At 50.9% G+C, this 27,816-nt stretch overlaps 1 protein-coding gene and 1 long non-coding RNA gene across 11 annotated transcripts in view; one reads left to right on the top strand and one right to left on the bottom strand.

Moving 5' to 3' along the window:
• The window catches only part of dusp16 (dual specificity phosphatase 16), an 89,456-nt gene that overhangs the window by 26,433 nt on the left and 35,207 nt on the right, over window positions 1-27,816 (top strand). For all 10 annotated transcript variants that reach the window (XR_008756857.1, XR_008756859.1, XR_008756861.1 and 7 more), the window contains exon 2: window positions 16,149-17,421. Coding sequence is in view for 1 of the 10 variants with exons in the window: in XM_055905538.1 (XP_055761513.1) it covers window positions 17,002-17,421 (420 nt within the window). In the remaining 9 variants the exon portion in view is untranslated. The remainder of the gene's footprint in view (window positions 1-16,148; window positions 17,422-27,816) is intronic.
• On the bottom strand, window positions 10,195-11,030 carry LOC129838518 (uncharacterized). Its single transcript, XR_008756866.1, has 3 exons — window positions 10,969-11,030; window positions 10,456-10,703; window positions 10,195-10,387 (listed from the first exon to the last, which is right to left on the bottom strand). It is a non-coding gene; the product is annotated as an uncharacterized LOC129838518 (long non-coding RNA).

Genomic DNA, 27,816 nt, shown 5'->3' on the forward strand with positions numbered 1-27,816 from the left:
CAATCACACTGTTAAACCACACTAACAATCACACTGTTAAACCACACTAACAATCACACTGTTAAACCACACTAACAATCACACTGTAAAACCACACTAACAATCACACTGTAAAATCACACTGTTAAACCACACTAACAATCACACTGTTAAACCACACTAACAATCACACTGTAAAACCACACTGTAAAGCCACACTGTAAAACCACACTAACAATCACACTGTAAAACCACACTAACAATCACACTGTAAAACCACACTGTAAAGCCACACTGTAAAACCACACTGTAAAGCCACACTGTAAAGCCACACTGTAAAACCACACTAACAACCAGACTGTAAAACCACACTAACAATCACACTGTAAAACCACACTAACAATCACACTGTAAAACCACACTAACAATCACACTGTAAAACCACACTGTAAAACCACACTAACAATCACACTGTAAAATCACACTGTAAAACCACACTAACAATCACACTGTAAAACCACACTGTAAAATCACACTGTAAAGCCACACTGTAAAACCACACTAACAATCACACTGTTAGTGTGGTTTTACAGTGTGATTTTACAGTGTGATTGTTAGTGTGGTTTTACAGTGTGATTGTTAGTGTGGTTTTACAGTGTGATTTTACAATCACACTGTAAAACCACACTAACAATCACACTGTAAAATCACACTGTAAAACCACACTAACAATCACACTGTAAAACCACACTAACAATCACACTGTAAAACCACACTGTAAAAGTTGACGCTACTGATTCCAACATCGTATCAATAGAAGAAGTCCAAACTGTGGAGTTTTATGAACCGGGTCACAACACCGTGTTCCAGAAGGATAATCACTGGTGAAGGAAGGTAACACATTCAGACCTCTCTGTCTCTCTATGTCTTACGTGGCAGGTAGCCTAGTGGTTATTATGGGGTGGCAGGTAGCCTAGTGGTTATTATGGGGTGGCAGGTAGCCTAGTGGTTATTATGGGGTGGCAGGTAGACTAGTGGTTATTATGGGGTGGCAGGTAGCCTAGTGGTTATTATGGGGTGGCAGGTAGCCTAGTGGTTATTATGGGGTGGCAGGTAGCCTAGTGGTTATTATGGGGTGGCAGGTAGCCTAGTGGTTATTATGGGGCGGCAGGTAGCCTAGTGGTTATTATGGGGTGGCAGGTAGCCTAGTGGTTATTATGGGGTGGCAGGTAGCCTAGTGGTTATTATGGGGTGGCAGGTAGCCTAGTGGTTATTATGGGGGGGCAGGTAGCCTAGTGGTTATTATGGGGGGGCAGGTAGCCTAGTGGTTATTATGGGGTGGCAGGTAGCCTAGTGGTTATTATGGGGTGGCAGGTAGCCTAGTGGTTATTATGGGGGGGCAGGTAGCCTAGTGGTTATTATGGGGTGGCAGGTAGCCTAGTGGTTATTATGGGGTGGCAGGTAGCCTAGTGGTTATTATGGGGGGGCAGGTAGCCTAGTGGTTATTATGGGGTGGCAGGTAGCCTAGTGGTTATTATGGGGTGGCAGGTAGCCTAGTGGTTATTATGGGGTGGCTGGTAGCCTAGTGGTTATTATGGGGTGGCAGGTAGCCTAGTGGTTATTATGGGGTCGGCAGGTAGCCTAGTGGTTATTATGGGGTGGCAGGTAGCCTGGTGGTTATTATGGGGTGGCAGGTAGCCTGGTGGTTATTATGGGGTGGCAGGTAGCCTGGTGGTTATTATGGGGTGGCAGGTAGCCTAGTGGTTATTATGGGGTGGCAGGTAGCCTAGTGGTTATTATGGGGTGGCAGGTAGCCTAGTGGTTATTATGGGGTGGCAGGTAGCCTAGTGGTTATTATGGGGTGGCAGGTAGCCTAGTGGTTATTATGGGGTGGCAGGTAGCCTAGTGGTTATTATGGGGTGGCAGGTAGCCTAGTGGTTATTATGGGGTGGCAGGTAGCCTAGTGGTTATTATGGGGTGGCAGGTAGCCTAGTGGTTATTATGGGGTGGCAGGTAGCCTAGTGGTTATTATGGGGTGGCAGGTAGCCTAGTGGTTATTATGGGGTGGCAGGTAGCCTAGTGGTTATTATGGGGTGGCAGGTAGCCTAGTGGTTATTATGGGGTGGCAGGTAGCCTAGTGGTTATTATGGGGTGGCAGGTAGTCTAGTGGTTATTATGGGGTGGCAGGTAGCCTAGTGGTTATTATGGGGTGGCAGGTAGCCTAGTGGTTATTATGGGGCGGCAGGTAGCCTCGTGGTTATTATGGGGCGGCAGGTAGCCTCGTGGTTATAATGGGGCGGCAGGTAGCCTCGTGGTTATAATGGGGCGGCAGGTAGCCTCGTGGTTATAATGGGGCGGCAGGTAGCCTCGTGGTTATAATGGGGCGGCAGGTAGCCTCGTGGTTATTATGGGGCGGCAGGTAGCCTCGTGGTTATTATGGGGCGGCAGGTAGCCTAGTGGTTATTATGGGGTGGCAGGTAGCCTAGTGGTTATTATGGGATGGCAGGTAGCCTAGTGGTTATTATGGGGCGGCAGGTAGCCTAGTGGTTATTATGTGGCGGCAGGTAGCCTAGTGGTTATTATGGGGCGGCAGGTAGCCTAGTGGTTATTATGGGGTGGCAGGTAGCCTAGTGGTTATTATGGGGTGGCAGGTAGCCTAGTGGTTATTATGGGGTGGCAGGTAGCCTAGTGGTTATTATGGGGTCGGCAGGTAGCCTAGTGGTTATTATGGGATGGCAGGTAGCCTAGTGGTTATTATGGGGTGGCAGGTAGCCTAGTGGTTAGAGCGTTGGGCCAGTAACCGAAAGGTTGCTAGATCGAATCCCTGAGCTGACAAGGTAAAAAATCTGTTGTTTCTGCCCCCTGAACAAGGCTGTCATTGTAAATAAGTATTTGTTCTTAACTGACTTGCCTAGTTAAATAAAGGTTAAAATAGAAAACCATTTAAATGAAATGCCTGGAGTCTGTCTCTCCAGCTGCCACACTGACATGGCATCCTGCTGTAGATGGATGGGAGTCTGGGTCTGAGTAGCAGGACAGGGGAGCCTACACTCATCTCTCTCTCTCTCTCTCTCTCTTTCTCTCTCTTTCTCTCTCTCTCTCTGTCTCTCTCTCTCTCTCTGTATCTCTCTCTCGCTCTGTCTCTCTCTCTCTCTCTCTCTCTCTCTCTCTCTCTCTCGCTCTGTCTCTCAATTCAATTCAAGGGGCTTTATTGGCATGGGAAACGTGTTAACATTGCCAAAGCAAGTGAGGTAGATAATATACAAAAGTTAAATGAACAATAAAAATTAACAGTAAACATTACACATACAGAAGTTTCAAAACAATAAAGACATCACAAATGTCATATTGTATATATACAGTGTTGTAACAATGTACAAATGGTTAAAGTACACAAGGGAAAATAAATAACCATAATTATGGGTTGTATTTACAATGGTGTTTGTTCTTCACTGGTTGCCCTTTTCTTGTGGCAACAGGTCACAAATCTTGCTGCTGTGATGGCACACTGTGGAATTTCACCCAGTAGATATGGGAGTTTATCAAAATTGGATTTGTTTTCGAATTCTTTGTGGATCTGTGTAATCTGAGGGAAATATGTGTCTCTAATATGGTCATACATTTGGCAGGAGGTTAGGAAGTGCAGCTCAGTTTCCACCTCATTTTGTGGGCAGTGAGCACATAGCCTGTCTTCTCTTGAGAGCCATGTCTGCCTACGGCGGCCTTTCTCAATAGCACGGCTATGCTCACTGAGTCTGTACATAGTCAAAGCTTTCCTTAAGTTTGGGTCAGTCACAGTGGTCAGGTATTCTGCCACTGTGTACTCTCGGTTTAGGGCCAAATAGCATTCTAGTTTGTTCTGTTTTTTTGTTAATTCTTTCCAATGTGTCAAGTAATTATCTTCTTGTTTTCTCATGATTTGGTTGGGTCTAATTGTGCTGTTGTCCTGGGGCTCTGTGGGGTGTGTTTGTGTTTGTGAACAGAGCCCTAGGACCAGCTTGCTTAGGGGACTCTTCTCTCTCTCAACTCCTCCTGCCTCTGAACATGTTATGCACACCTGTTGGCCGTGCCCTCCTTTACTCTCGCTCTCTTCCTCTCATAAATATCCTGTAGAATTCCCCTTGACTCTCTCGTAAAGTTCTGTAATGACCATCTGAAGAAATCCCAAATGCTGGTAGGTAGAGCTGAGGTAGAGGTAGAGCTGGTGTGTCTGAGGTGAGGTGACTGGAGACCCTGAGACTGTGAGGTAGAGCTGGTGTGTCTGAGGTGAGGTGACTGGAGACCCTGAGACTGTGAGGTAGAGCTGGTGTGTCTGAGGTGACTGGAGACCCTGAGACTGTGAGGTAGAGCTGGTGTGTCTGAGGTGAGGTGACTGGAGACCCTGAGACTGTGAGGTAGAACTGGTGTGTCTGAGGTGAGGTGACTGGAGACCCTGAGACTGTGAGGTAGAGCTGGTGTGTCTGAGGTGAGGTGACTGGAGACCCTGAGACTGTGAGGTAGAGCTGGTGTGTCTGAGGTGAGGTGACTGGAGACCCTGAGACTGTGAGGTAGAGCTGGTGTGTCTGAGGTGAGGTGACTGGAGACCCTGAGACTGTGAGGTAAAGCTGTTGTGACTGGAGACCCTGAGACTGTGAGGTAGAGCTGGTGTGTCTGAGGTGACTGGAGACCCTGAGACTGTGAGGTAGAGCTGGTGTGTCTGAGGTGAGGTGACTGGAGACCCTGAGACTGTGAGGTAGAGCTGGTGTGTCTGAGGTGAGGTGACTGGAGACCCTGAGACTGTGAGGTAGAGCTGGTGTGTCTGAGGTGCCTGGAGACCCTGAGACTGTGAGGTAGAGCTGGTGTGTCTGAGGTGAGGTGACTGGAGACCCTGAGACTGTGAGGTAGAGCTGGTGTATCTGAGGTGACTGGAGACCCTGAGACTGTGAGGTAGAGCTGGTGTGTCTGAGGTGAGGTGACTGGAGACCCTGAGACTGTGAGGTAGAGCTGGTGTGTCTGAGGTGACTGGAGACCCTGAGACCTTGAGGTAGAGCTGGTGTGTCTGAGGTGAGGTGACTGGAGACCCTGAGACAGTGAGGTAGAGCTGGTGTGTCTGAGGTGAGGTGCCTGGAGACCCTGAGACCCTGAGGTAGAGCTGGTGTGTCTGAGGTGAGGTGACTGGAGACCCTGAGACTGTGAGGTAGAGCTGGTGTGTCTGAGGTGACTGGAGACCCTGAGACTGTGAGGTAGAGCTGGTGTGTCTGAGGTGACTGGAGACCCTGAGACTGTGAGGTAGAGCTGGTGTGTCTGAGGTGACTGGAGACCCTGAGACTGTGAGGTAGAGCTGGTGTGTCTGAGGTGACTGGAGACCCTGAGACTGTGAGGTAGAGCTGGTGTGTCTGAGGTGACTGGAGACCCTGAGACTGTGAGGTAAAGCTGGTCTGTCTGAGGTGACTGGAGACCCTGAGACTGTGAGGTAAAGCTGGTGTGTCGGAGGTGACTGGAGACCCTGAGACTGTGAGGTAGAGCTGGTGTGTCGGAGGTGACTGGAGACCCTGAGACTGTGAGGTAGAGCTGGTGTGTCTGAGGTGACTGGAGACCCTGGTGTAGTTGACAGGTGACATGTTTAAGATGGAGGAAGGGGGTTGGGGGATAGTCTGAAACACTTTTATTCGTTTTGGCACGTGTCATTGATATGTCTGCCAAACAATCTATTTTATTGTCCGTTCTGGGTGGTCGTGTCGAGGAGGAAAATGTTTGGGGGAATTTCTGCCTGGTGTTACTGTCTGGCTGTTAGCCTAACTGCTGGTTTGACATGGATGTGTGGTTGGTTAGATGACGCGAGGGAATTTCCTCTCCTCATGCTATTGGTCTGTGACACACACACACACACACACACACACACACACACACACACACACACACACACACACACACACACACACACACACACACACACACACACACACACACACACACACACACACCCAGTAACCCGGTGGGAACAGTAACCTGGAGGGGACAGTAACCTGGCGGGAACAGTAACCTGGTGGGAACAGTAACCTGGTGGGAACAGTAACCTGGTGGGAACAGTAACCTGGTGGGAACAGTAACCTGGTGGGAACAGTTACCTGGTGGGACCTGGAGGGAACAGTAGCCTGGTGGGAACAGTAACCTGGAGGGAACAGTAACCTGGAGGGAACAGTAACCTGGTGGGAACAGTAACCTGGAGGGAACAGTAACCTGGTGGGAACAGTAACCTGGAGGGAACAGTAACCTGGAGGGGACAGTAACCTAGTGGGGACAGTAACCTGGAGGGAACAGTAACCTGGTGGGAACAGTAACCTGGAGGGAACAGTAACCTGGAGGGAACAGTAACCTGGTGGGACCTGGAGGGAACAGTAACCTGGAGGGAACAGTAACCTGGTGGGACCTGGAGGGAACAGTAACCTGGAGGGAACAGTAACCTGGTGGGAACAGTAACATGGTGGAAACAGTAACCTGGAGGGAACAGTAACCTGGAGGGAACAGTAACCTGGAGGGAACAGTAACCTGGAGGGAACAGTAACCTGGAGGGAACAGTAACCTGGTGGGAACAGTAACCTGGTGGGAACAGTAACCTGGAGGGAACAGTAACCTGGTGGGAACAGTAACCTGGTGGGAACAGTAACCTGGAGGGACCTGGAGGGAACAGTAACCTGGAGGGAACAGTAACCTGGAGGGAACAGTAACCTGGTGGGAACAGTAACCTGGTGGGAACAGTAACCTGGTGGGAACAGTAACCTGGAGGGAACAGTAACCTGGAGGGAACAGTAGCCTGGTGGGAACAGTAACCTGGAGGGAACAGTAACCTGGTGGGAACAATAACCTGGTGGGAACAGTAACCTGGTGGGAACAGTAACCTGGAGGGAACAGTAACCTGGTGGGAACAGTAACCTGGAGGGAACGGTAGCCTGGTGGGAACAGTAACCTGGTGGGAACAGTAACCTGGAGGGAACAGTAACCTGGTGGGAACAGTAACCTGGTGGGAACAGTAACCTGGGGGGAACAGTAGCCTGGAGGGAACAGTAACCTAGTGGGGACAGTAACCTGGTGGGAACAGTAACCTGGTGGGAACAGTAACCTAGTGGGGACAGTAACCTGGTGGGAACAGTAACCTGGTGGGAACAGTAACCTGGAGGGAACAGTAACCTGGTGGGAACAGTAACCTAGTGGGGACAGTAACCTGGTGGGAACAGTAACCTGGAGGGAACAGTAACCTGGAGGGAACAGTAACCTGGAGGGAACAGTAACCTGGTGGGAACAGTAACCTGGTGGGAACAGTAACCTGGAGGGAACAGTAACCTGGAGGGAACAGTAACCTGGTGGGAACAGTAACCTGGAGGGAACAGTAACCTGGAGGGAACAGTAACCTGGTGGGAACAGTAACCTGGAGGGAACAGTAGCCTGGTGGGAACAGTAACCTGGAGGGAACAGTAACCTGGTGGGAACAGTAACCTGGTGGGAACGGTAACCTGGTGGGAACGGTAACCTGGAGGGAACAGTAACCTGGTGGGAACGGTAACCTGGAGGGAACGGTAGCCTGGTGGGAACAGTAACCTGGTGGGAACAGTAACCTGGAGGGAACAGTAACCTGGTGGGAACAGTAACCTGGTGGGAACAGTAACCTGGGGGGAACAGTAGCCTGGTGGGAACAGTAGCCTGGTGGGAACAGTAACATAGTGGGAACAGTAACCTGGAGGGAACAGTAACCTAGTGGGAACAGTAACCTGGAGGGAACAGTAACCTAGTGGGAACAGTAACCTGGTGGGAACAGTAACCTGGTGGGAACAGTAACCTGGTGGGAACAGTAACCTGGAGGGGACAGTAACCTGGTGGGACCTGGTGGGAACAGTAACCTGGTGGGAACAGTAACCTGGTGGGAACAGTAACCTGGTGGGAACAGTAACCTGGTGGGAACAGTAACCTGGTGGGACCTGGTGGGAACAGTAACCTGGTGGGAACAGTAACCTGGTGGGAACAGTAACCTGGTGGGAACAGTAACCTGGTGGGAACAGTAACCTGGTGGGAACAGTAACCTGGAGGGGACAGTAACCTGGTGGGACCTGGTGGGAACAGTAACCTGGTGGGAACAGTAACCTGGTGGGAACAGTAACCTGGTGGGAACAGTAACCTGGTGGGAACAGTAACCTGGAGGGAACAGTAACCTGGAGGGAATAGTAACCTGGTGGGAACAGTTACCTGGTGGGACCTGGAGGGAACAGTAACCTGGTGGGAACAGTAACCTGGTGGGAACAGTAACCTGGTGGGAACAGTAACCTGGAGGGAACAGTAACCTAGTGGGGACAGTAACCTGGTGGGAACAGTAACCTGGAGGGAACAGTAACCTGGTGGGAACAGTAACCTGTTGGGAACAGTAACCTGGAGGGAACAGTAACCTGGAGGGAACAGTAACCTGGAGGGAACAGTAACCTGGAGGGAACAGTAACCTGGAGGGAACAGTAACCTGGAGGGAACAGTAACCTGGAGGGAACAGTAACCTGGAGGGACCTGGTGGGAACAGTAACCTGGAGGGAACAGTAACCTGGAGGGAACAGTAACCTGGAGGGAACAGTAACCTGGTGGGAACAGTAACCTGGTGGGAACAGTAACCTGGTGGGTACAGTAACCTGGAGGGAACAGTAACCTGGTGGGAACAGTAACCTGGTGGGAACAGTAACCTGGTGGGAACAGTAACCTGGTGGGAACAGTAACCTAGTGGGAACAGTAACCTGGTGGGACCTGGTGGGAACAGTAACCTGGTGGGAACAGTAACCTGGTGGGAACAGTAACCTGGAGGGAACAGTAACCTGGTGGGAACAGTAACCTGGTGGGAACAGTAACCTGGAGGGGACAGTAACCTGGTGGGACCTGGTGGGAACAGTAACCTGATGGGAACAGTAACCTGGTGGGAACAGTAACCTGGTGGGAACAGTAACCTGGTGGGAACAGTAACCTGGTGGGAACAGTAACCTGGAGGGAACAGTAACCTGGAGGGAACAGTAACCTGGAGGGAACAGTAACCTAGTGGGAACAGTAACCTGGAGGGAACAGTAACCTGGTGGGAACAGTAACCTGGTGGGAACAGTAACCTGGAGGGAACAGTAACCTGGAGGGAACAGTAACCTGGAGGGAACAGTAACCTGGTGGGAACAGTAACCTGGAGGGAACAGTAACCTGGAGGGAACAGTAACCTGGAGGGAACAGTAACCTGGTGGGAACAGTAACCTGGAGGGAACAGTAACCTGGAGGGACCTGGAGGGAACAGTAACCTGGTGGGAACAGTAACCTGGTGGGAACAGTAACCTGGTGGGACCTGGTGGGAACAGTAACCTGGAGGGAACAGTAACCTGGTGGGAACAGTAACCTGGTGGGAACAGTAACCTGGTGGGAACAGTAACATAGTGGGAACAGTAACCTGGAGGGAACAGTAACCTGGAGGGAACAGTAACCTGGAGGGACCAGTAACCTGGAGGGACCAGTAACCTGGTGGGAACAGTAACCTGGAGGGAACAGTAACCTGGTGGGAACAGTAACCTGGTGGGAACAGTAACCTGGTGGGACCTGGTGGGAACAGTAACCTGGAGGGAACAGTAACCTGGTGGGAACAGTAACCTGGTGGGAACAGTAACCTGGAGGGGACAGTAACCTGGTGGGACCTGGTGGGAACAGTAACCTGGTGGGAACAGTAACCTGGTGGGAACAGTAACCTGGTGGGAACAGTAACCTGGAGGGAACAGTAACCTGGTGGGAACAGTAACATAGTGGGAACAGTAACCTGGAGGGAACAGTAACCTGGTGGGAACAGTAACCTGGTGGGAACAGTAACCTGGAGGGAACAGTAACCTGGAGGGAACAGTAACATGGAGGGAACAGTAACCTGGAGGGAACAGTAACCTGGTGGGAACAGTAACCTGGTGGGAACAGTAACCTGGTGGGAACAGTAACCTAGTGGGAACAGTAACCTGGTGGGAACAGTAACATAGTGGGAACAGTAACCTGGAGGGAACAGTAACCTGGAGGGAACAGTAACCTGGAGGGACCAGTAACCTGGTGGGAACAGTAACCTGGTGGGAACAGTAACCTGGAGGGAACAGTAACCTGGTGGGAACAGTAACCTGGTGGGAACAGTAACCTGGTGGGAACAGTAACCTGGTGGGAACAGTAACCTGGTGGGAACAGTAACCTGGTGGGACCTGGTGGGAACAGTAACCTGGTGGGAAAAGTAACCTGGTGGGAACAGTAACCTGGTGGGAACAGTAACCTGGTGGGAACAGTAACCTGGTGGGAACAGTAACCTGGTGGGACCTGGCGGGAACAGTAACCTGGTGGGAACAGTAACCTGGTGGGAACAGTAACCTGGTGGGAACAGTAACCTGGTGGGAACAGTAACCTGGAGGGAACAGTAACCTGGAGGGAACAGTAACCTGGTGGGAACAGTAACATAGTGGGAACAGTAACCTGGAGGGAACAGTAACCTGGTGGGAACAGTAACCTGGTGGGAACAGTAACCTGGAGGGAACAGTAACCTGGAGGGAACAGTAACCTGGAGGGAACAGTAACCTGGAGGGAACAGTAACCTGGAGGGAACAGTAACCTGGTGGGAACAGTAACCTGGTGGGAACAGTAACCTAGTGGGAACAGTAACCTGGTGGGACCTGGTGGGAACAGTAACCTGGTGGGAACAGTAACCTGGTGGGAACAGTAACCTGGAGGGAACAGTAACCTATTGGGAACAGTAACCTGGTGGGAACAGTAACCTGGAGGGAACAGTAACCTGGAGGGAACAGTAACCTGGAGGGAACAGTAACCTGGTGGGAACAGTAACCTGGAGGGAACAGTAACCTGGAGGGAACAGTAACCTGGAGGGAACAGTAACCTGGAGGGAACAGTAACTTGGTGGGACCTGGTGGGAACAGTAACCTGGTGGGAACAGTAACCTGGAGGGAACAGTAACCTGGAGGGGACAGTAACCTGGAGGGAACAGTAACCTGGTGGGAACAGTAACCTGGTGGGAACAGTAACCTGGTGGGAACAGTAACCTGGTGGGAACAGTACCTGGTGGGAACAGTAACCTGGAGGGAACAGTAACCTGGAGGGAACAGTAACCTGGTGGGAACAGTAACCTGGTGGGATCAGTAACCTGGAGGGAACAGTAACCTGGAGGAAACAGTAACCTGGTGGGAACAGTAACCTGGAGGGAACAGTAACCTGGAGGGACCTGGAGGGAACAGTAACCTGGTGGGAACAGTAACCTGGAGGGAACAGTAACCTGGTGGGACCTGGTGGGAACAGTAACCTGGTGGGAACAGTAACCTGGTGGGAACAGTAACATAGTTGGAACAGTAACCTGGAGGGAACAGTAACCTGGAGGGTCCTGGAGGGAACAGTAACCTGGAGGGAACAGTAACTTGGAGGGACCTGGAGGGAACAGTAACCTGGAGGGACCTGGAGGGAACAGTAACCTGGAGGGAACAGTAACCTGGAGGGAACAGTAACCTGGAGGGAACAGTAACCTGGTGGGACCTGGAGGGAACAGTAACCTGGTGGGACCTGGAGGGAACAGTAACCTGGTGGGACCTTGTAGGAACAGTAACCTGGTGGGAACAGTAACCTGGAGGGAACAGTAACCTGGAGGGAACAGTAACCTGGTGGGAACAGTAACCTGGTGGGAACAGTAACCTGGTGGGAACAGTAACCTGGTGGGAACAGTAACCTGGTGGGAACAGTAACCTGGAGGGAACAGTAACCTGGTGGGAACAGTAACCTGGTGGGAACAGTAACCTGGAGGGAACAGTAACCTGGTGGGAACAGTAACCTGGTGGGAACAGTAACCTGGTGGGAACAGTAACCTGGTGGGAACAGTAACCTGGTGGGAACAGTAACCTGGTGGGAACAGTAACCTAGTGGGAACAGTAACCTGGTGGGACCTGGTGGGAACAGTAACCTGGTGGGAACAGTAACCTGGTGGGAACAGTAACCTGGTGGGAACAGTAACCTGGTGGGAACAGTAACCTGGAGGGAACAGTAACCTGGTGGGACCTGGTGGGAACAGTAACCTAGTGGGAACAGTAACCTGGTGGGACCTGGTGGGAACAGTAACCTGGTGGGAACAGTAACCTGGTGGGAACAGTAACCTGGAGGGAACAGTAACCTGGTGGGAACAGTAACCTGGAGGGAACAGTAACCTGGAGGGAACAGTAACCTGGTGGGACCTGGTGGGAACAGTAACCTGGTGGGAACAGTAACCTGGTGGGAACAGTAACCTGTTGGGAACAGTAACCTGGTGGGAACAGTAACCTGGAGGGGACAGTAACCTGGTGGGACCTGGTGGGAACAGTAACCTGGTGGGAACAGTAACCTGGTGGGAACAGTAACCTTGTGGGAACAGTAACATAGTGGGAACAGTAACCTGGAGGGAACAGTAACCTGGAGGGAACAGTAACCTGGAGGGAACAGTAACCTGGAGGGAACAGTAACCTGGAGGGAACAGTAACCTGGTGGGAACAGTAACCTGGAGGGAACAGTAACCTGGTGGGAACAGTAACCTGGAGGGAACAGTAACCTGGAGGGAACAGTAACCTGGAGGGAACAGTAACCTGGTGGGAACAGTAACCTGGTGGGAACAGTAACCTGGTGGGAACAGTAACCTGGTGGGAACAGTAACCTGGTGGGAACAGTAACCTGGTGGGAACAGTAACCTGGAGGGAACAGTAACCTGGTGGGACCTGGTGGGAACAGTAACCTGGTGGGAACAGTAACCTGGTGGGAACAGTAACCTGGTGGGAACAGTAACATAGTGGGAACAGTAACATAGTGGGAACAGTAACCTGGACGGAACAGTAACCTGGAGGGAACAGTAACCTGGAGGGACCAGTAACCTGGTGGGACCAGTAACCTGGTGGGAACAGTAACCTGGTGGGAACAGTAACCTGGTGGGAACAGTAACCTGGTGGGAACAGTAACCTGGTGGGAACAGTAACCTGGAGGGAACAGTAACCTGGTGGGAACAGTAACCTGGTGGGAACAGTAACCTAGTGGGAACAGTAACCTGGTGGGAACAGTAACCTGGTGGGAACAGTAACCTAGTGGGAACAGTAACCTAGTGGGAACAGTAACCTGGAGGGAACAGTAACCTGGAGGGAACAGTAACCTGGAGGGAACAGTAACCTAGTGGGAACAGTAACCTGGTGGGACCTGGTGGGAACAGTAACCTGGTGGGAACAGTAACCTGGTGGGAACAGTAACCTGGAGGGAACAGTAACCTGGTGGGAACAGTAACCTGGTGGGAACAGTAACCTGGTGGGAACAGTAACCTGGTGGGAACAGTAACCTGGAGGGGACAGTAACCTGGAGGGAACAGTAACCTGGTGGGAACAGTAACCTGGTGGGAACAGTAACCTGGTGGGAACAGTAACCTGGAGGGAACAGTAACTTGGTGGGAACAGTAACCTGGAGGGAACAGTAACCTGGTGGGAACAGTAACCTGGAGGGAACAGTAACCTGGAGGGAACAGTAACCTAGTGGGGACAGTAACCTGGAGGGAACAGTAACCTGGTGGGAACAGTAACCTGGAGGGGACAGTAACCTGGTGGGACCTGGTGGGAACAGTAACCTGGTGGGAACAGTAACCTGGTGGGAACAGTAACCTGGAGGGATCAGTAACCTGGAGGGAACAGTAACCTGGTGGGAACAGTAACCTGGTGGGACCTGGTGGGAACAGTAACCTGGAGGGAACAGTAACCTGGAGGGAACAGTAACCTGGAGGGATCAGTAACCTGGAGGGAACAGTAACCTGGAGGGAACAGTAACCTGGTGGGAACAGTAACCTGGTGGGAACAGTAACCTGGAGGGAACAGTAACCTGGAGGGAACAGTAACCTGGAGGGAACAGTAACTTGGTGGGACCTGGTGGGAACAGTAACCTGGTGGGAACAGTAACCTGGAGGGAACAGTAACCTGGAGGGAACAGTAACCTGGAGGGAACAGTAACCGGGTGGGAACAGTAACCTGGAGGGAACAGTAACCTGGAGGGAACAGTAACCTGGAGGGAACAGTAACCTGGTGGGACCTGGAGGGAACAGTAACCTGGAGGGAACAGTAACCTGGTGGGAACAGTAACCTGGTGGGACCTGGAGGGAACAGTTACCTGGTGGGACCTGGAGGGAACAGTAACCTGGTGGGAACAGTTATCTGGTGGGACCTGGAGGGAACAGTAACCTGGTGGGAACAGTAACCTGGTGGGACCTGGAGGGAACAGTAACCTGGTGGGAACAGTAACCTGGTGGGAACAGTAACCTGGTGGGAACAGTAACCTGGTGGGAACAGTAACCTGGTGGGGACAGTAACCTGGTGGGAACAGTAACCGGGTGGGAACAGTAACCTGGTGGGAACAGTAACCTGGTGGGGACAGTAACCTGGTGGGAACAGTAACCTAGTGGGGACAGTAACCTGGAGGGAACAGTAACCTGGAGGGACCTGGTGGGAACAGTAACCTGGAGGGAACAGTAACCTGGTGGGAACAGTAACCTAGTGGGAACAGTAACCTAGTGGGAACAGTAACCTGGTGGGACCTGGTGGGACCTGGAGGGAACAGTAACCTGGAGGGAACAGTAACCTGGTGGGAACAGTAACCTGGAGGGAACAGTAACCTGGAGGGAACAGTAACCTGGAGGGAACAGTAACCTGGTGGGAACAGTAACCTAGTGGGAACAGTAACCTAGTGGGAACAGTAACCTGGTGGGAACAGTAACCTGGAGGGAACAGTAACCTGGAGGGACCTGGAGGGAACAGTAACCTGGAGGGACCTGGAGGGAACAGTAACCTGGTGGGACCTGGAGGGAACAGTAACCTGGTGGGACCTGGAGGGAACAGTAACCTGGTGGGACCTGGTGGGAACAGTACCTGGTGGGAACAGTAACCTGGAGGGACCTGGAGGGAACAGTAACCTGGAGGGACCTGGAGGGAACAGTAACCTGGTGGGACCTGGAGGGAACAGTAACCTGGTGGGACCTGGAGGGAACAGTAACCTGGAGGGAACAGTAACCTGGTGGGACCTGGTGGGAACAGTACCTGGTGGGAACAGTAACCTGGAGGGAACAGTAACCTGGTGGGAACAGTAACCTGGTGGGAACAGTAACCTGGTGGGAACAGTAACCTGGTGGGAACAGTAACCTGGTGGGAACAGTAACCTGGAGGGAACAGTAACCTGGTGGGAACAGTAACCTGGTGGGAACAGTAACCTAGTGGGAACAGTAACCTGGTGGGAACAGTAACCTGGAGGGAACAGTAACCTGGAGGGAACAGTAACCTGGTGGGAACAGTAACCTGGAGGGAACAGTAACCTGGTGGGAACAGTAACCTGGTGGGAACAGTAACCTGGTGGGAACAGTATCCTGGTGGGAACAGTAACCTGGTGGGAACAGTATCCTGGTGGGAACAGTAACCTGGTGGGAACAGTAACCTGGTGGGAACAGTAACCTGGTGGGAACAGTTACCTGGTGGGAACAGTAACCTGGTGGGAACAGTTACCTAGTGGGGACAGTAACCTGGTGGGAACAGTAACCTGGTGGGAACAGTAACCTAGTGGGGACAGTAACCTGGTGGGAACAGTAACCTAGTGGGGACAGTTACCTGGTGGGAACAGTAACCTGGAGGGACCTGGAGGGAACAGTAACCTAGTGGGGACAGTTACCTGGTGGGAACAGTAACCTGGAGGGACCTGGTGGGAACAGTAACCTGGAGGGACCTGGAGGGAACAGTAACCTAGTGGGGACAGTTACCTGGTGGGAACAGTAACCTGGAGGGACCTGGAGGGAACAGGTCCGTTATTATGAAACCAGAACATGTTCCAGGCCTGTAGTTGGTCTAATTCTCTCCCTTTCTCGTCTCCTCTCCCCTCCCCTCCCCTCCCCTCCCCTCCTCTCTCTCTCTCTCTCTCTCTCTCTCTCTCTCTCTCTCTCTCTCGCTCTCTCTCTCTCTATCTCTCTCTCTCTCTCTCTCTCTGTCTCTCTCTGTCTCTCTCTGTCTCTCTCTGTCTCTCTCTCCTCTCTCTCTCACTGTCTCTCTCTGTCTCTCTCTGTCTCTCTCTCCTCTCCTCTCCTCTCTCTCTCTCTCTCTCTCTCTCTCTCTCCTCTCCTCTCCTCTCCTCCCCAGGCTGATCAGCTCTACAATATAAATGGAGGAGTGAGGTTCATGATGATGTAATCGTCAGCCAGACCACGAGAAAAGCCTTCCTTTGTTCCGCTCCTGCAATGGTGTGAAAGAGACCGCCCCTCCCCCTCCTCACACACACACACACACACACACACATGAACACACGTACACACACACACACACACACACACACACACACACACACATGAACACACGTTCACACACACATGAACACACATGAACACTGGTTCACACAAACAGAGGCACAAGAAGGATAGTGGGGTTTAGGTTTTTAGTCCTTTAGGGCCAGAGAGAGGCGTCTCTCTCTCCTCCCTCTCTCTCCTCCCTCTCTCTCTCTCTCTCTCTGTTTCTCTGTCTCTCTCTCTCTCTCTCTCTCTCTCTCTCTCTCTCTCTCTCCTCCCTCTCTCTCTCTCTCTGTCTCTCTGTCTCTCTCTCTCTCTGTTTCTCTATCTCTCTCCCCCTCTCTGTCTCTCTCTCTCTCTCTCTCTCTCTCTCTCTCTCTGTCTCTCTCTCTCTCTCTCTGTTTCACTATCTCTCTCTCTCTCTCTCTCTCCTCCCTCTCTCTCTGTCTCTCTCTCTGTCTCTCTCTCTCTCTCTCTGTTTCTCTCTCTCTCTCCCCCTCTCTCCCCCTCTCTGTCTCTCTCTCTCTCTCTCTCTGGGCTGTGCTGCCAAGCTCCATCAGGATGCCGTCATACTCAGCCTACACAATGGGTCTGTTCATCTCCTGAGGGCTTCGTCGTGTCACTGGACCGCTAGCCCGCCTAAGGGGAAGAGGAGGAGGGAGGAAGAGGAGGAGGAGGGGCTGTGAGAAAGGGATTAATAAGGTGTCGTCATGTCGGAACGTCCCGTGGGCATGGGAGTGGGAGTGGGAGCCTGCACTGGAGCTGAGACCGGAGGGACTGGTTTTGGGACTGCAGCCGGAGCTCATGGAGCTGGAGGGGTTGGGATTGGACCTGGGGTGGGGAACGGACCCCGAGCTGGGACTGGAGTCAAAGGTTCAGGGCCTGTATCAGGCGCGGCATCCGAGACCAGACCGGGCTCGGTGCGTCCCATCAGGGCCGAAGGGCTGGTTGCCCTGCTGGAGGGGGGTCTGGACAGCGTGTTGTTGATTGACAGCCGGCCCTTCGTAGAATATAACTCCTCCCACATCCTGGAGGCGGTCAATGTGAACTGTTCTAAACTGATGAAGAGGAGACTGCAGCAGGACAAGGTCCAGATCAACGAACTGCTGCAGCACTCTGCCAAGAAGAAGGTGAGTTCCTGTACCCCTAACCCCTAACCTCTAACCCCTAACCCTAACCCTGCTGCAGCACTCTGCCAAGAAGAAGGTGAGTTCCTGTACCCCTAACCCCTAACCTCTAACCCCTAACCCTAACCCTGCTGCAGCACTCTGCCAAGAAGAAGGTGAGTTCCTGTATCACATACCCTTAACCCTTAACCCCTAACCCTTAACCCCTAACCCTTAACCCCTAACCCTTAACCCCTAACCCTTAACCTCTAACCCCTAACCCTTAACCCTTAACCCTTAACCCTTAACCCCTAACCCTTAACCCTTAACCCTTAACCCTTAACCCCTAACCCTTAACCCTTAACCCCTAACCCTTAACCCCTAACCCTTAACCCCTAACCCTTAACCCTTAACGCTTAACCCTTAACCCCTAACCCTTAACCCTTAACCCCTAAGAGAGACAGGGAGTTTCTCTTTAACTCTAACCCAGATCACTGACCTGCTAGGAGTCTAGGAGAGACAGGGAGTTTCTCTTTAACTCTAACCCAGATCACTGACCTGCTAGGAGTCTAGGAGAGACAGGGAGTTTCTCTTTAACTCTAACCCAGATCACTGATCTGCTAGGAGTCTAGGAGAGACAGGGAGTTTCTCTTTAACTCTAACCCAGATCACTGACCTGCTAGGAGTCTAGGAGAGACAGGGAGTTTCTCTTTAACTCTAACCCAGATCACTGACCTGCTAGGAGTCTAGGAGAGACAGGGAGTTTCTCTTTAACTAACCCAGATCACTGACCTGCTAGGAGTCTAGGAGAGACAGGGAGTTTCTCTTTAACTCTAACCCAGATCACTGACCTGCTAGGAGTCTAGGAGAGACAGGGAGTTTCTCTTTAACTCTAACCCAGATCACTGACCTGCTAGGAGTCTAGGAGAGACAGGGAGTTTCTCTTTAACTAACCCAGATCACTGACCTGCTAGGAGTCTAGGAGAGACAGGGAGTTTCTCTTTAACTCTAACCCAGATCACTGACCTGCTAGGAGTCTAGGAGAGACAGGGAGTTTCTCTTTAACTCTAACCCAGATCACTGACCTGCTAGGAGTCTAGGAGAGACAGGGAGTTTCTCTTTAACTCTAACCCAGATCACTGACCTGCTAGGAGTCTAGGAGAGACAGGGAGTTTCTCTTTAACTCTAACCCAGATCACTGACCTGCTAGGAGTCTAGGAGAGACAGGGAGTTTCTCTTTAACTAACTCTAACCCAGATCACTGAGCTGCTAGGAGTCTAGGAGAGACAGGGAGTTTCTCTTTAACTAACTCTAACCCAGATCACTGACCTGCTAGGAGTCTAGGAGAGACAGGGAGTTTCTCTTTAACTCTAACCCAGATCACTGACCTGCTAGGAGTCTAGGAGAGACAGGGAGTTTTTCTTTAACTCTAACCCAGATCACTGACCTGCTAGGAGTCTAGGAGAGACAGGGAGTTTCTCTTTAACTCTAACCCAGATCACTGACCTGCTAGGAGTCTAGGAGAGACAGGGAGTTTCTCTTTAACTCTAACCCAGATCACTGACCTGCTAGGAGTCTAGGAGAGACAGGGAGTTTCTCTTTAACTAACTAACCCAGATCACTGACCTGCCAGGAGTCTAGGAGAGACAGGGAGCTTCTCTTTAACTCTAACCCAGATCACTGACCTGCTAGGAGTCTAGGAGAGACAGGGAGTTTCTCTTTAACTCTAACCCAGATCACTGACCTGCTAGGAGTCTAGGAGAGACAGGGAGTTTCTCTTTAACTAACTCTAACCCAGATCACTGACCTGCTAGGAGTCTAGGAGAGACAGGGAGTTTCTCTTTAACTAACTCTAACCCAGATCACTGACCTGCTAGGAGTCTAAGAGAGACAGGGAGTTTCTCTTTAACTCTAACCCAGATCACTGACCTGCTAGGAGTCTAGGAGAGACAGGGAGTTTCTCTTTAACTCTAACCCAGATCACTGACCTGCTAGGAGTCTAGGAGAGACAGGGAGTTTCTCTTTAACTCTAACCCAGATCACTGACCTGCTAGGAGTCTAGGAGAGACAGGGAGTTTCTCTTTAACTCTAACCCAGATCACTGACCTGCTAGGAGTCTAGGAGAGACGGGGAGTTTCACATTCAGAGCCAGGAGGAGATCTGACACACTCTCACTGACTTCAGACGGTCAGAATCCAGGAATCAGTTGTCTGAATCAGAGGGAATTATTATATTTTACAAAGATATTTACTGAGTGATGTTGTGGAATCCAGTCCCTCCCCTCTCGTGGTTTGGCGACAGTCTGGAATAACACGTTTTAAGGATGTCTGTCTGCTTATTTTACGACTCAGGCAACATTTTCCTATGATTGTAAGCTGTAGTTAACTCTGTGCAACGAGGTAGAAAAAGAACGACTTCTTAACGTGGTAGAGAAAGTAGAGCTTCTTAACGCAGTAGGGAACGTAGAGCTTCTTAACGTGGTAGAGAAAGTAGAGCTTCTTAACGCAGTAGGGAACGTAGAGCTTCTTAACGTGGTAGAGAAAGTAGAGCTTCTTAACGTGATAGAGAAAGTAGAGCTTCTTAACGTGGTAGAGAAAGTAGAGCTTCTTAACGTGGTAGAGAAAGTAGAGCTCTCTTAACGCAGTAGGGAAAGTAGAGCTTCTTAACATGGTAGGGAAAGTAGAGCTTCTTAACGCGGTAGAGAAAGTAGAGCTTCTTAACATGGTAGAGAAAGTAGAGCTTCTTAACGCAGTAGGGAAAGTAGAGCTTCTTAACGTGGTAGAGAAAGTAGAGCTTCTTAACACGATAGGGAAAGTAGAGCTTCTTAACACGATAGGGGAAGTATAGCTTCTTAACGCGGTAGGGAAAGTATAGCTTCTTAACGCGGTAGGGAAAGTAGAGCTTCTTAACGTGGTAGGGTAAGTAGAGCTTCTTAACGTGATAGAGAAAGTAGAGCCTCTTAACGCGGTAGGGAAAGTAGAGCTTCTTAACGTGGTAGGGAAAGTAGAGCTTCTTAACACGATAGGGAAAGTAGAGCTCTCTTAACGTGGTAGAGAAAGTAGAGCTTCTTAACACGGTAGGGAAAGTAGAGCTTCTTAACGTGGTAGGGAAAGTAGAGCTTCTTAACATGGTAGGGAAAGTAGAGCTTCTTAACGCGGTAGAGAAAGTAGAGCTTCTTAACATGGTAGAGAAAGTAGAGCTTCTTAACGCAGTAGGGAACGTAGAGCTTCTTAACGCGGTAGGGAAAGTAGAGCTTCTTAACATGGTAGAGAAAGTAGAGCTTCTTAACGCGGTAGGGAAAGTAGAGCTTCTTAACGCGGTAGGGAAAGTAGAGCTTCTTAACACGATAGGGAAAGTAGAGCTTCTTAACGCGATAGGGAAAGTAGAGCTTCTTAACGCAGTAGGGAAAGTAGAGCTTAACGTCGTAGAGAAAGTAGAGCTTCTTAACGTGGTAGGGAAAGTAGAGCTTCTTAACGTGGTAGGGAAAGTAGAGCTTAACTTGGTAGAGAAAGTAGAGCTTCTTAACGTGGTAGAGAAAGTAGAGCTTCTTAACGTGGTAGGAAAAGTAGAGCTTCTTAACGTGGTAGGGAAAGTAGAGCTTCTTAACATGGTAGAGAAAGTAGAGCTTCTTAACATGGTAGGGAAAGTAGAGCTCTCTTAACGTGGTAGAGAAAGTAGAGCTCTCTTAACGTGGTAGAGAAAGTAGAGCTTCTTAACATGGTAGAGAAAGTAGAGCTCTCTTAACGTGGTAGAGAAAGTAGAGCTTCTTAACGCGGTAGAGAAAGTAGAGCTTCTTAACGTGGTAGAGAAAGTAGAGCTTCTTAACGTGGTAGAGAAAGTAGAGCTTCTTAACGCGGTAGAGAAAGTAGAGCTTCTTAACGTGGTAGAGAAAGTAGAGCTTCTTAACGTGGTAGAGAAAGTAGAGCTTCTTAACGTGGTAGAGAAAGTAGAGCTTCTTAACCTGGTAGGGAAAGTAGAGCTTCTTAACGTGGTAGAGAAAGTAGAGCTTCTTTGAGTGTGTTGAACTCTGAGCTGCTGCCAAGCCACAGAGGTCCTTCCATAGTGGAAATAGTCTGAGGGCAATATGATGTCTGGGTCATCTGAGGTTTAGGGACTGAGAGAGAGACAGGTACTGAAACACTTCCATTTCTATCCGCTGAAACAGGGCTCTTAAGGTCTGTGTTCAGTCTTCAGTTAGCAACATGACAGACGGACAATATACTCCACAATCATGTCGTTAAGGCTGAAGTGGTGAGGGGGGCTTCACTGTGAGGGGGACGTCACTGTGAGGGGGACGTCACTGTGAGGGGGGGCTTCACTGTGAGGGGGGCTTCACTGTGAGGGGGGCTTCACTGTGAGGGGGGCTTCACTGTGAGGGGGACGTCACTGTGAGGGGGCCGTCACTGTGAGGGGGGCTTCACTGTGAGGGGGGCTTCACTGTGCCGGTGCAGCTCACAGACTTCAGACCAAAGTCAAAGAGCCTTGTCTCTCACCAGATACAAATGGAACTGTTTTAGAATCTGAATGGATCATCTACCTCCTCCACCTCCTCCTCCTCCACCTGCTCCTCCTCCTCTTCCTCCTCCTCCACCTGCTCCTCCTCCTCTTCCTCCTCCACATCCTCCTCCTCTTCCTCCTCCTCATCTTCCTCCTCCTCCACCTGCTCCTCCTCCTCTTCCTCCTCCTCCTCTTCCTCCTCCTCATCTTCCTCCTCCTCCACCTTCTTCTCCTCCACCTCCTCTCCCTCCTCCACCTCCTCCTCTTCCTCCTCCTCTTCCTCCTCCTCATCTTCCTCCTCCTCCTCCTCTCCCTCCTCCACCTCCTCCTCCTCCTCCTCTTCCTCCTCCTCCACCTGCTCCTCCTCCTCTTCCTCCTCCTCTTCCTCCTCCTCTTCCTCATCTTCCTCCACCTCCTCCTCTCCCTCCTCCACCTCCTCCTCATCTTCCTCCACCTCCTCCTCCTCTTCCTGCTCCTCTTCCTCCACCTCCACCTCCTCCTCCTCCTCATCATCATCTATCCTGTATTGTTGTAAAGACACATTTTGAGGCTGAAACACACTACAGGATTTTAACCATTGGAGATACTTTCCCATCGATTCAGTCCAGCCAAATCCTAGTGAACTAGTAAACAGTATAGTACATACACCTGGCGGGCGCCTCCGGGCGGTACGATTCAGTCCAGCCAAATCCTAGTGAACTAGTATACAGTATAGTACATACACCTGGCGGCACCTCCGGGTGGTACGATTCAGTCCAGCCAAATCCTAGTGAACTAGTAAACAGTATAGTACATACACCTGGCGGCGCCTCCGGGCGGTACGATTCAGTCCAGCCAAATCCTAGTGAACTAGTAAACAGTATAGTACATACACCTGGCGGCGCCTCCGGGCGGTACGATTCAGTCCAGCCAAATCCTAGTGAACTAGTAATCAGTATAGTACATACACCTGGCGGCACCTCCGGGTGGTACGATTCAGTCCAGCCAAATCCTAGTGAACTAGTAAACAGTATAGTACATACACCTGGCGGCGCCTCCGGGCGGTACGATTCAGTCCAGCCAAATCCTAGTGAACTAGTAAACAGTATAGTACATACACCTGGCGGCGCCTCCGGGCGGTACGATTCAGTCCATCCAAATCCTAGTGAACTAGTAATCAGTATAGTACATACACCTGGCGGCACCTCCGGGTGGTACGATTCAGTCCAGCCAAATCCTAGTGAACTAGTAAACAGTATAGTACATACACCTGGCGGCGCCTCCGGGCGGTACGATTCAGTCCAGCCAAATCCTAGTGAACTAGTGATCAGTATAGTACATACACCTGGCGGCGCCTCCGGGCGGTACGATTCAGTCCAGCCAAATCCTAGTGAACAGTATAGTACATACACCTGGCGGCGCCTCCGGGCGGTACGATTCAGTCCAGCCAAATCCTAGTGAACTAGTAATCAGTATAGTACATACACCTGGCGGCACCTCCGGGCGGTACGATTCAGTCCAGCCAAATCCTAGTGACCTAGTAAACAGTATAGTACATACACCTGGCGGCACCTCCGGGTGGTACGATTCAGTCCAGCCAAATCCTAGTGAACTAGTAATCAGTATAGCACATACACCTGGCGGCGCCTCCGGGCGGTACGATTCAGTCCAGCCAAATCCTAGTGAACAGTATAGTACATACACCTGGCGGCGCCTCCGGGCGGTACGATTCAGTCCAGCCAAATCCTAGTGAACTAGTAAACAGTATAGTACATACACCTGGCGGCGCCTCCGGGCGGTACGATTCAGTCCAGCCAAATCCTAGTGAACTAGTAATCAGTATAGTACATACACCTGGCGGCGCCTCCGGGCGGTACGATTCAGTCCAGCTAAATCCTAGTGAACAGTATAGTACATACACCTGGCGGCGCCTCCGGGCGGTACGATTCAGTCCAGCCAAATCCTAGTGAACTAGTAAACAGTATAGTACATACACCTGGCGGCACCTCGGGGCGGTACGATTCAGTCCAGCCAAATCCTAGTGAACTAGTAATCAGTATAGTATATACACCTGGCGGCGCCTCCGGGCGGTACGATTTAGTCCAGCCAAATCCTAGTGAACTAGTAAACAGTATAGTACATACACCTGGCGGCACCTCCGGGCGGTACGATTCAGTCCAGCCAAATCCTAGTGAACTAGTAAACAGTATAGTACATACACTTGGCGGCGCCTCCGGGCGGTACGATTCAGTCCAGCCAAATCCTAGTGGACTAGTAATCAGTATAGTACATACACCGGGCGGCGCCTCCGGGCGGTACGATTCAGTCCAGCCAAATCCTAGTGAACTAGTAATCAGTATAGTACATACACCTGGCGGCGCCTCCGGGCGGTACGATTCAGTCCAGCCAAATCCTAGTGAACTAGTAATCAGTATAGTACATACACCTGGCGGCGCCTCCGGGCGGTACGATTCAGTCCAGCCAAATCCTAGTGAACTAGTAATCAGTATAGTACATACACCTGGCGGCACCTCCGGGCGGTAGGATTCAGTCCAGCCAAATCCTAGTGAACTAGTAAACAGTATAGTACATACACCTGGCGGCACCTCCGGGCGGTACGATTCAGTCCAGCCAAATCCTAGTGAACTAGTAATCAGTATAGTACATACACCTGGCGGCGCCTCCGGGCTGTACGATTGGACATTTGGGAGAGAATCGGGCTATATAGTACATACACCTGGCGGCACCTCCGGGCTGTATGATTGGACATTTGGGAGAGAATCGGGCTATATAGTACATACACCTGGCGGCACCTCCGGGCTGTACGATTGGACATTTGCGAGAGAATCGGGCTATATAGTACATACACATGGCGGCACCTCCGGGCGGTACCAGAGAATCGGGCTATATAGTACATACACCTGGCGGTACCTCCGGGCGGTACCAGAGAATCGGGCTATATAGTACATACACCTGGCGGCACCTCCGGGCGGTACCAGAGAATCGGGCTATATACTACATACACCTGGCGGTACCTCCGGGCGGTACCAGAAAATCGGGCTATATAGTACATAAACCTGGCGGTACCTCCGGGCTGTACCAGAGAATCAGGCTATATAGTACATACACCTGGCGGTACCTCCGGGCGGTACCAGAGAATCGGGCTATATAGTACATACACCTGGCGGTACCTCCGGGCGGTACCAGAGAATCGGGCTATATAGTACATACACCTGGCGGTACCTCCGGGCGGTACCAGAGAATCGGGCTATATAGTACATACACCTGGCGGCACCTCCGGGCGGTACCAGAGAATCGGGCTATATAGTACATACACCTGGCGGTACCTCCGGGCGGTACCAGAGAATCGGGCTATATAGTACATACACCTGGCGGTACCTCCGGGCGGTACCAGAGAATCGGGCTATATAGTACATACACCTGGCGGTACCTCCGGGCGGTACCAGAGAATCGGGCTATATAGTACATACACCTGGCGGCACCTCCGGGCGGTACCAGAGAATCGGGCTATATAGTACATACACCTGGCGGTACCTCCGGGCGGTACCAGAGAATCGGGCTATATAGTACATACACCTGGCGGTACCTCCGGGCGGTACCAGAGAATCGGGCTATATAGTACATACACCTGGCGGTACCTCCGGGCGGTACCAGAGAATCGGGCTATATAGTACATACACCTGGCGGCGGTACCTCCGGGCGGTACCAGAGAATCGGGCTATATAGTACATACACCTGGCGGTACCTCCGGGCGGTACCAGAGAATCGGGCTATATAGTACATACACCTGGCGGTACCTCCGGGCGGTACCAGAGAATCGGGCTATATAGTACATACACCTGGCGGTACCTCCGGGCGGTACCAGAGAATCGGGCTATATAGTACATACACCTGGCGGTACCTCCGGGCGGTACCAGAGAATCGGGCTATATAGTACATACACCTGGCGGTACCTCCGGGCGGTACCAGAGAATCGGGCTATATAGTACATACACCTGGCGGTACCTCCGGGCGGTACCAGAGAATCGGGCTATATAGTACATACACCTGGCGGTACCTCCGGGCGGTACCAGAGAATCGGGCTATATAGTACATACACCTGGCGGTACCTCCGGGCGGTACCAGAGAATCGGGCTATATAGTACATACACCTGGCGGTACCTCCGGGCGGTACCAGAGAATCGGGCTATATAGTACATACACCTGGCGGCGGTACCTCCGGGCGGTACCAGAGAATCGGGCTATATAGTACATACACCTGGCGGTACCTCCGGGCGGTACCAGAGAATCGGGCTATATAGTACATACACCTGGCGGTACCTCCGGGCGGTACCAGAGAATCGGGCTATATAGTACATACACCTGGCGGTACCTCCGGGCGGTACCAGAGAATCGGGCTATATAGTACATACACCTGGCGGTACCTCCTATATTTGCTGTGCAGGTTTGCGCATGTTCAGTAAGGAAATGGTAAAAAAAAAAAAGTGAACAGCAATCTTCAAGTCTTTCCACAGATTTTCAATGGGATTCAAGTCTGGGCTTTGGCCGGGCCACTCAAGGACTTTCACATTCTTGTTCTGAATCCATTCCAGCTGTATGCTTGTTATGTGGGTTAGGTGGGTTATGTGGGTTAGGTGGGTTATGTGGGTTAGGTGGGTTATGTGGGTTAGGTGGGTTATGTGGGTTATGTGGGTTAGGTGGGTTATGTGGGTTATGTGGGTTATGTGGGTTATGTGGGTTAGGTGGGTTATGTGGGTTAGGTGGGTTATGTGGGTTAGGTGGGTTATGTGGGTTAGGTGGGTTATGTGGGTTATATGGGTTATGTGGGTTATATGGGTTATGTGGGTTAGGTGGGTTAGGTGGGTTATGTGGGTTAGGTGGGTTAGGTGGGTTATATGGGTTAGGTGGGTTATGTGGGTTAGGTGGGTTAGGTGGGTTAGGTGGGTTATATGGGTTATGTGGGTTAGGTGGGTTATGTGGGTTAGGTGGGTTATGTGGGTTAGGTGGGTTATGTGGGTTATATGGGTTAGGTGGGTTATGTGGGTTATATGGGTTAGGTGGGTTATGTGGGTTATATGGGTTAGGTGGGTTATATGGGTTAGGTGGGTTATATGGGTTATGTGGGTTATATGGGTTATGTGGGTTATATGGGTTAGGTGGGTTATATGGGTTAGATGGGTTATATGGGTTAGGTGGGTTATGTGGGTTAGGTGGGTTAGGTGGGTTAGGTGGGTTAGGTGGGTTATGTGGGTTATATGGGTTAGGTGGGTTATATGGGTTAGGTGGGTTATATGGGTTATGTGGGTTATATGGGTTATGTGGGTTAGGTGGGTTATATGGGTTATGTGGGTTATATGGGTTAGGTGGGTTATATGGGTTATATGGTTTATGTGGGTTATGTGGGTTATATGGGTTATGTGGGTTATATGGGTTAGGTGGGTTATGTGGGTTATATGGGTTAGGTGGGTTAGGTGGGTTATATGGGTTAGGTGGGTTATATGGGTTAGGTGGGTTAGGTGGGTTAGGTGGGTTAGGTGGGTTATGTGGGTTATATGCTTCCACGGGCTGCGGCATTACTTTTGACTACAGGTTTGCTCCGATTTGTAAAAACTCTCCGTTAGTTATTCCTGCAGATGGGAATAACAACATGTAATGTCCATCTGACTGTAGTCCGTATCTACAGTAGGACTCACACCATATCTACTCACACCATATCTACTCACACCATATCTACTCACATCATATCTATTCACACCATATCTATTCACATCATATCTATTCACATCATGTCTATTCACACCATATCTATTCACATCATATCTATTCACATCATATCTATTCACACCATATCTACTCACACCATATCTACTCACATCATATCTATTCACATCATATCTACTCACACCATATCTACTCACACCA

This window comes from Salvelinus fontinalis, chromosome 39, assembly GCF_029448725.1.
Source record: "Salvelinus fontinalis isolate EN_2023a chromosome 39, ASM2944872v1, whole genome shotgun sequence".
Taxonomy (NCBI): Eukaryota; Metazoa; Chordata; class Actinopteri; order Salmoniformes; family Salmonidae; genus Salvelinus; species Salvelinus fontinalis.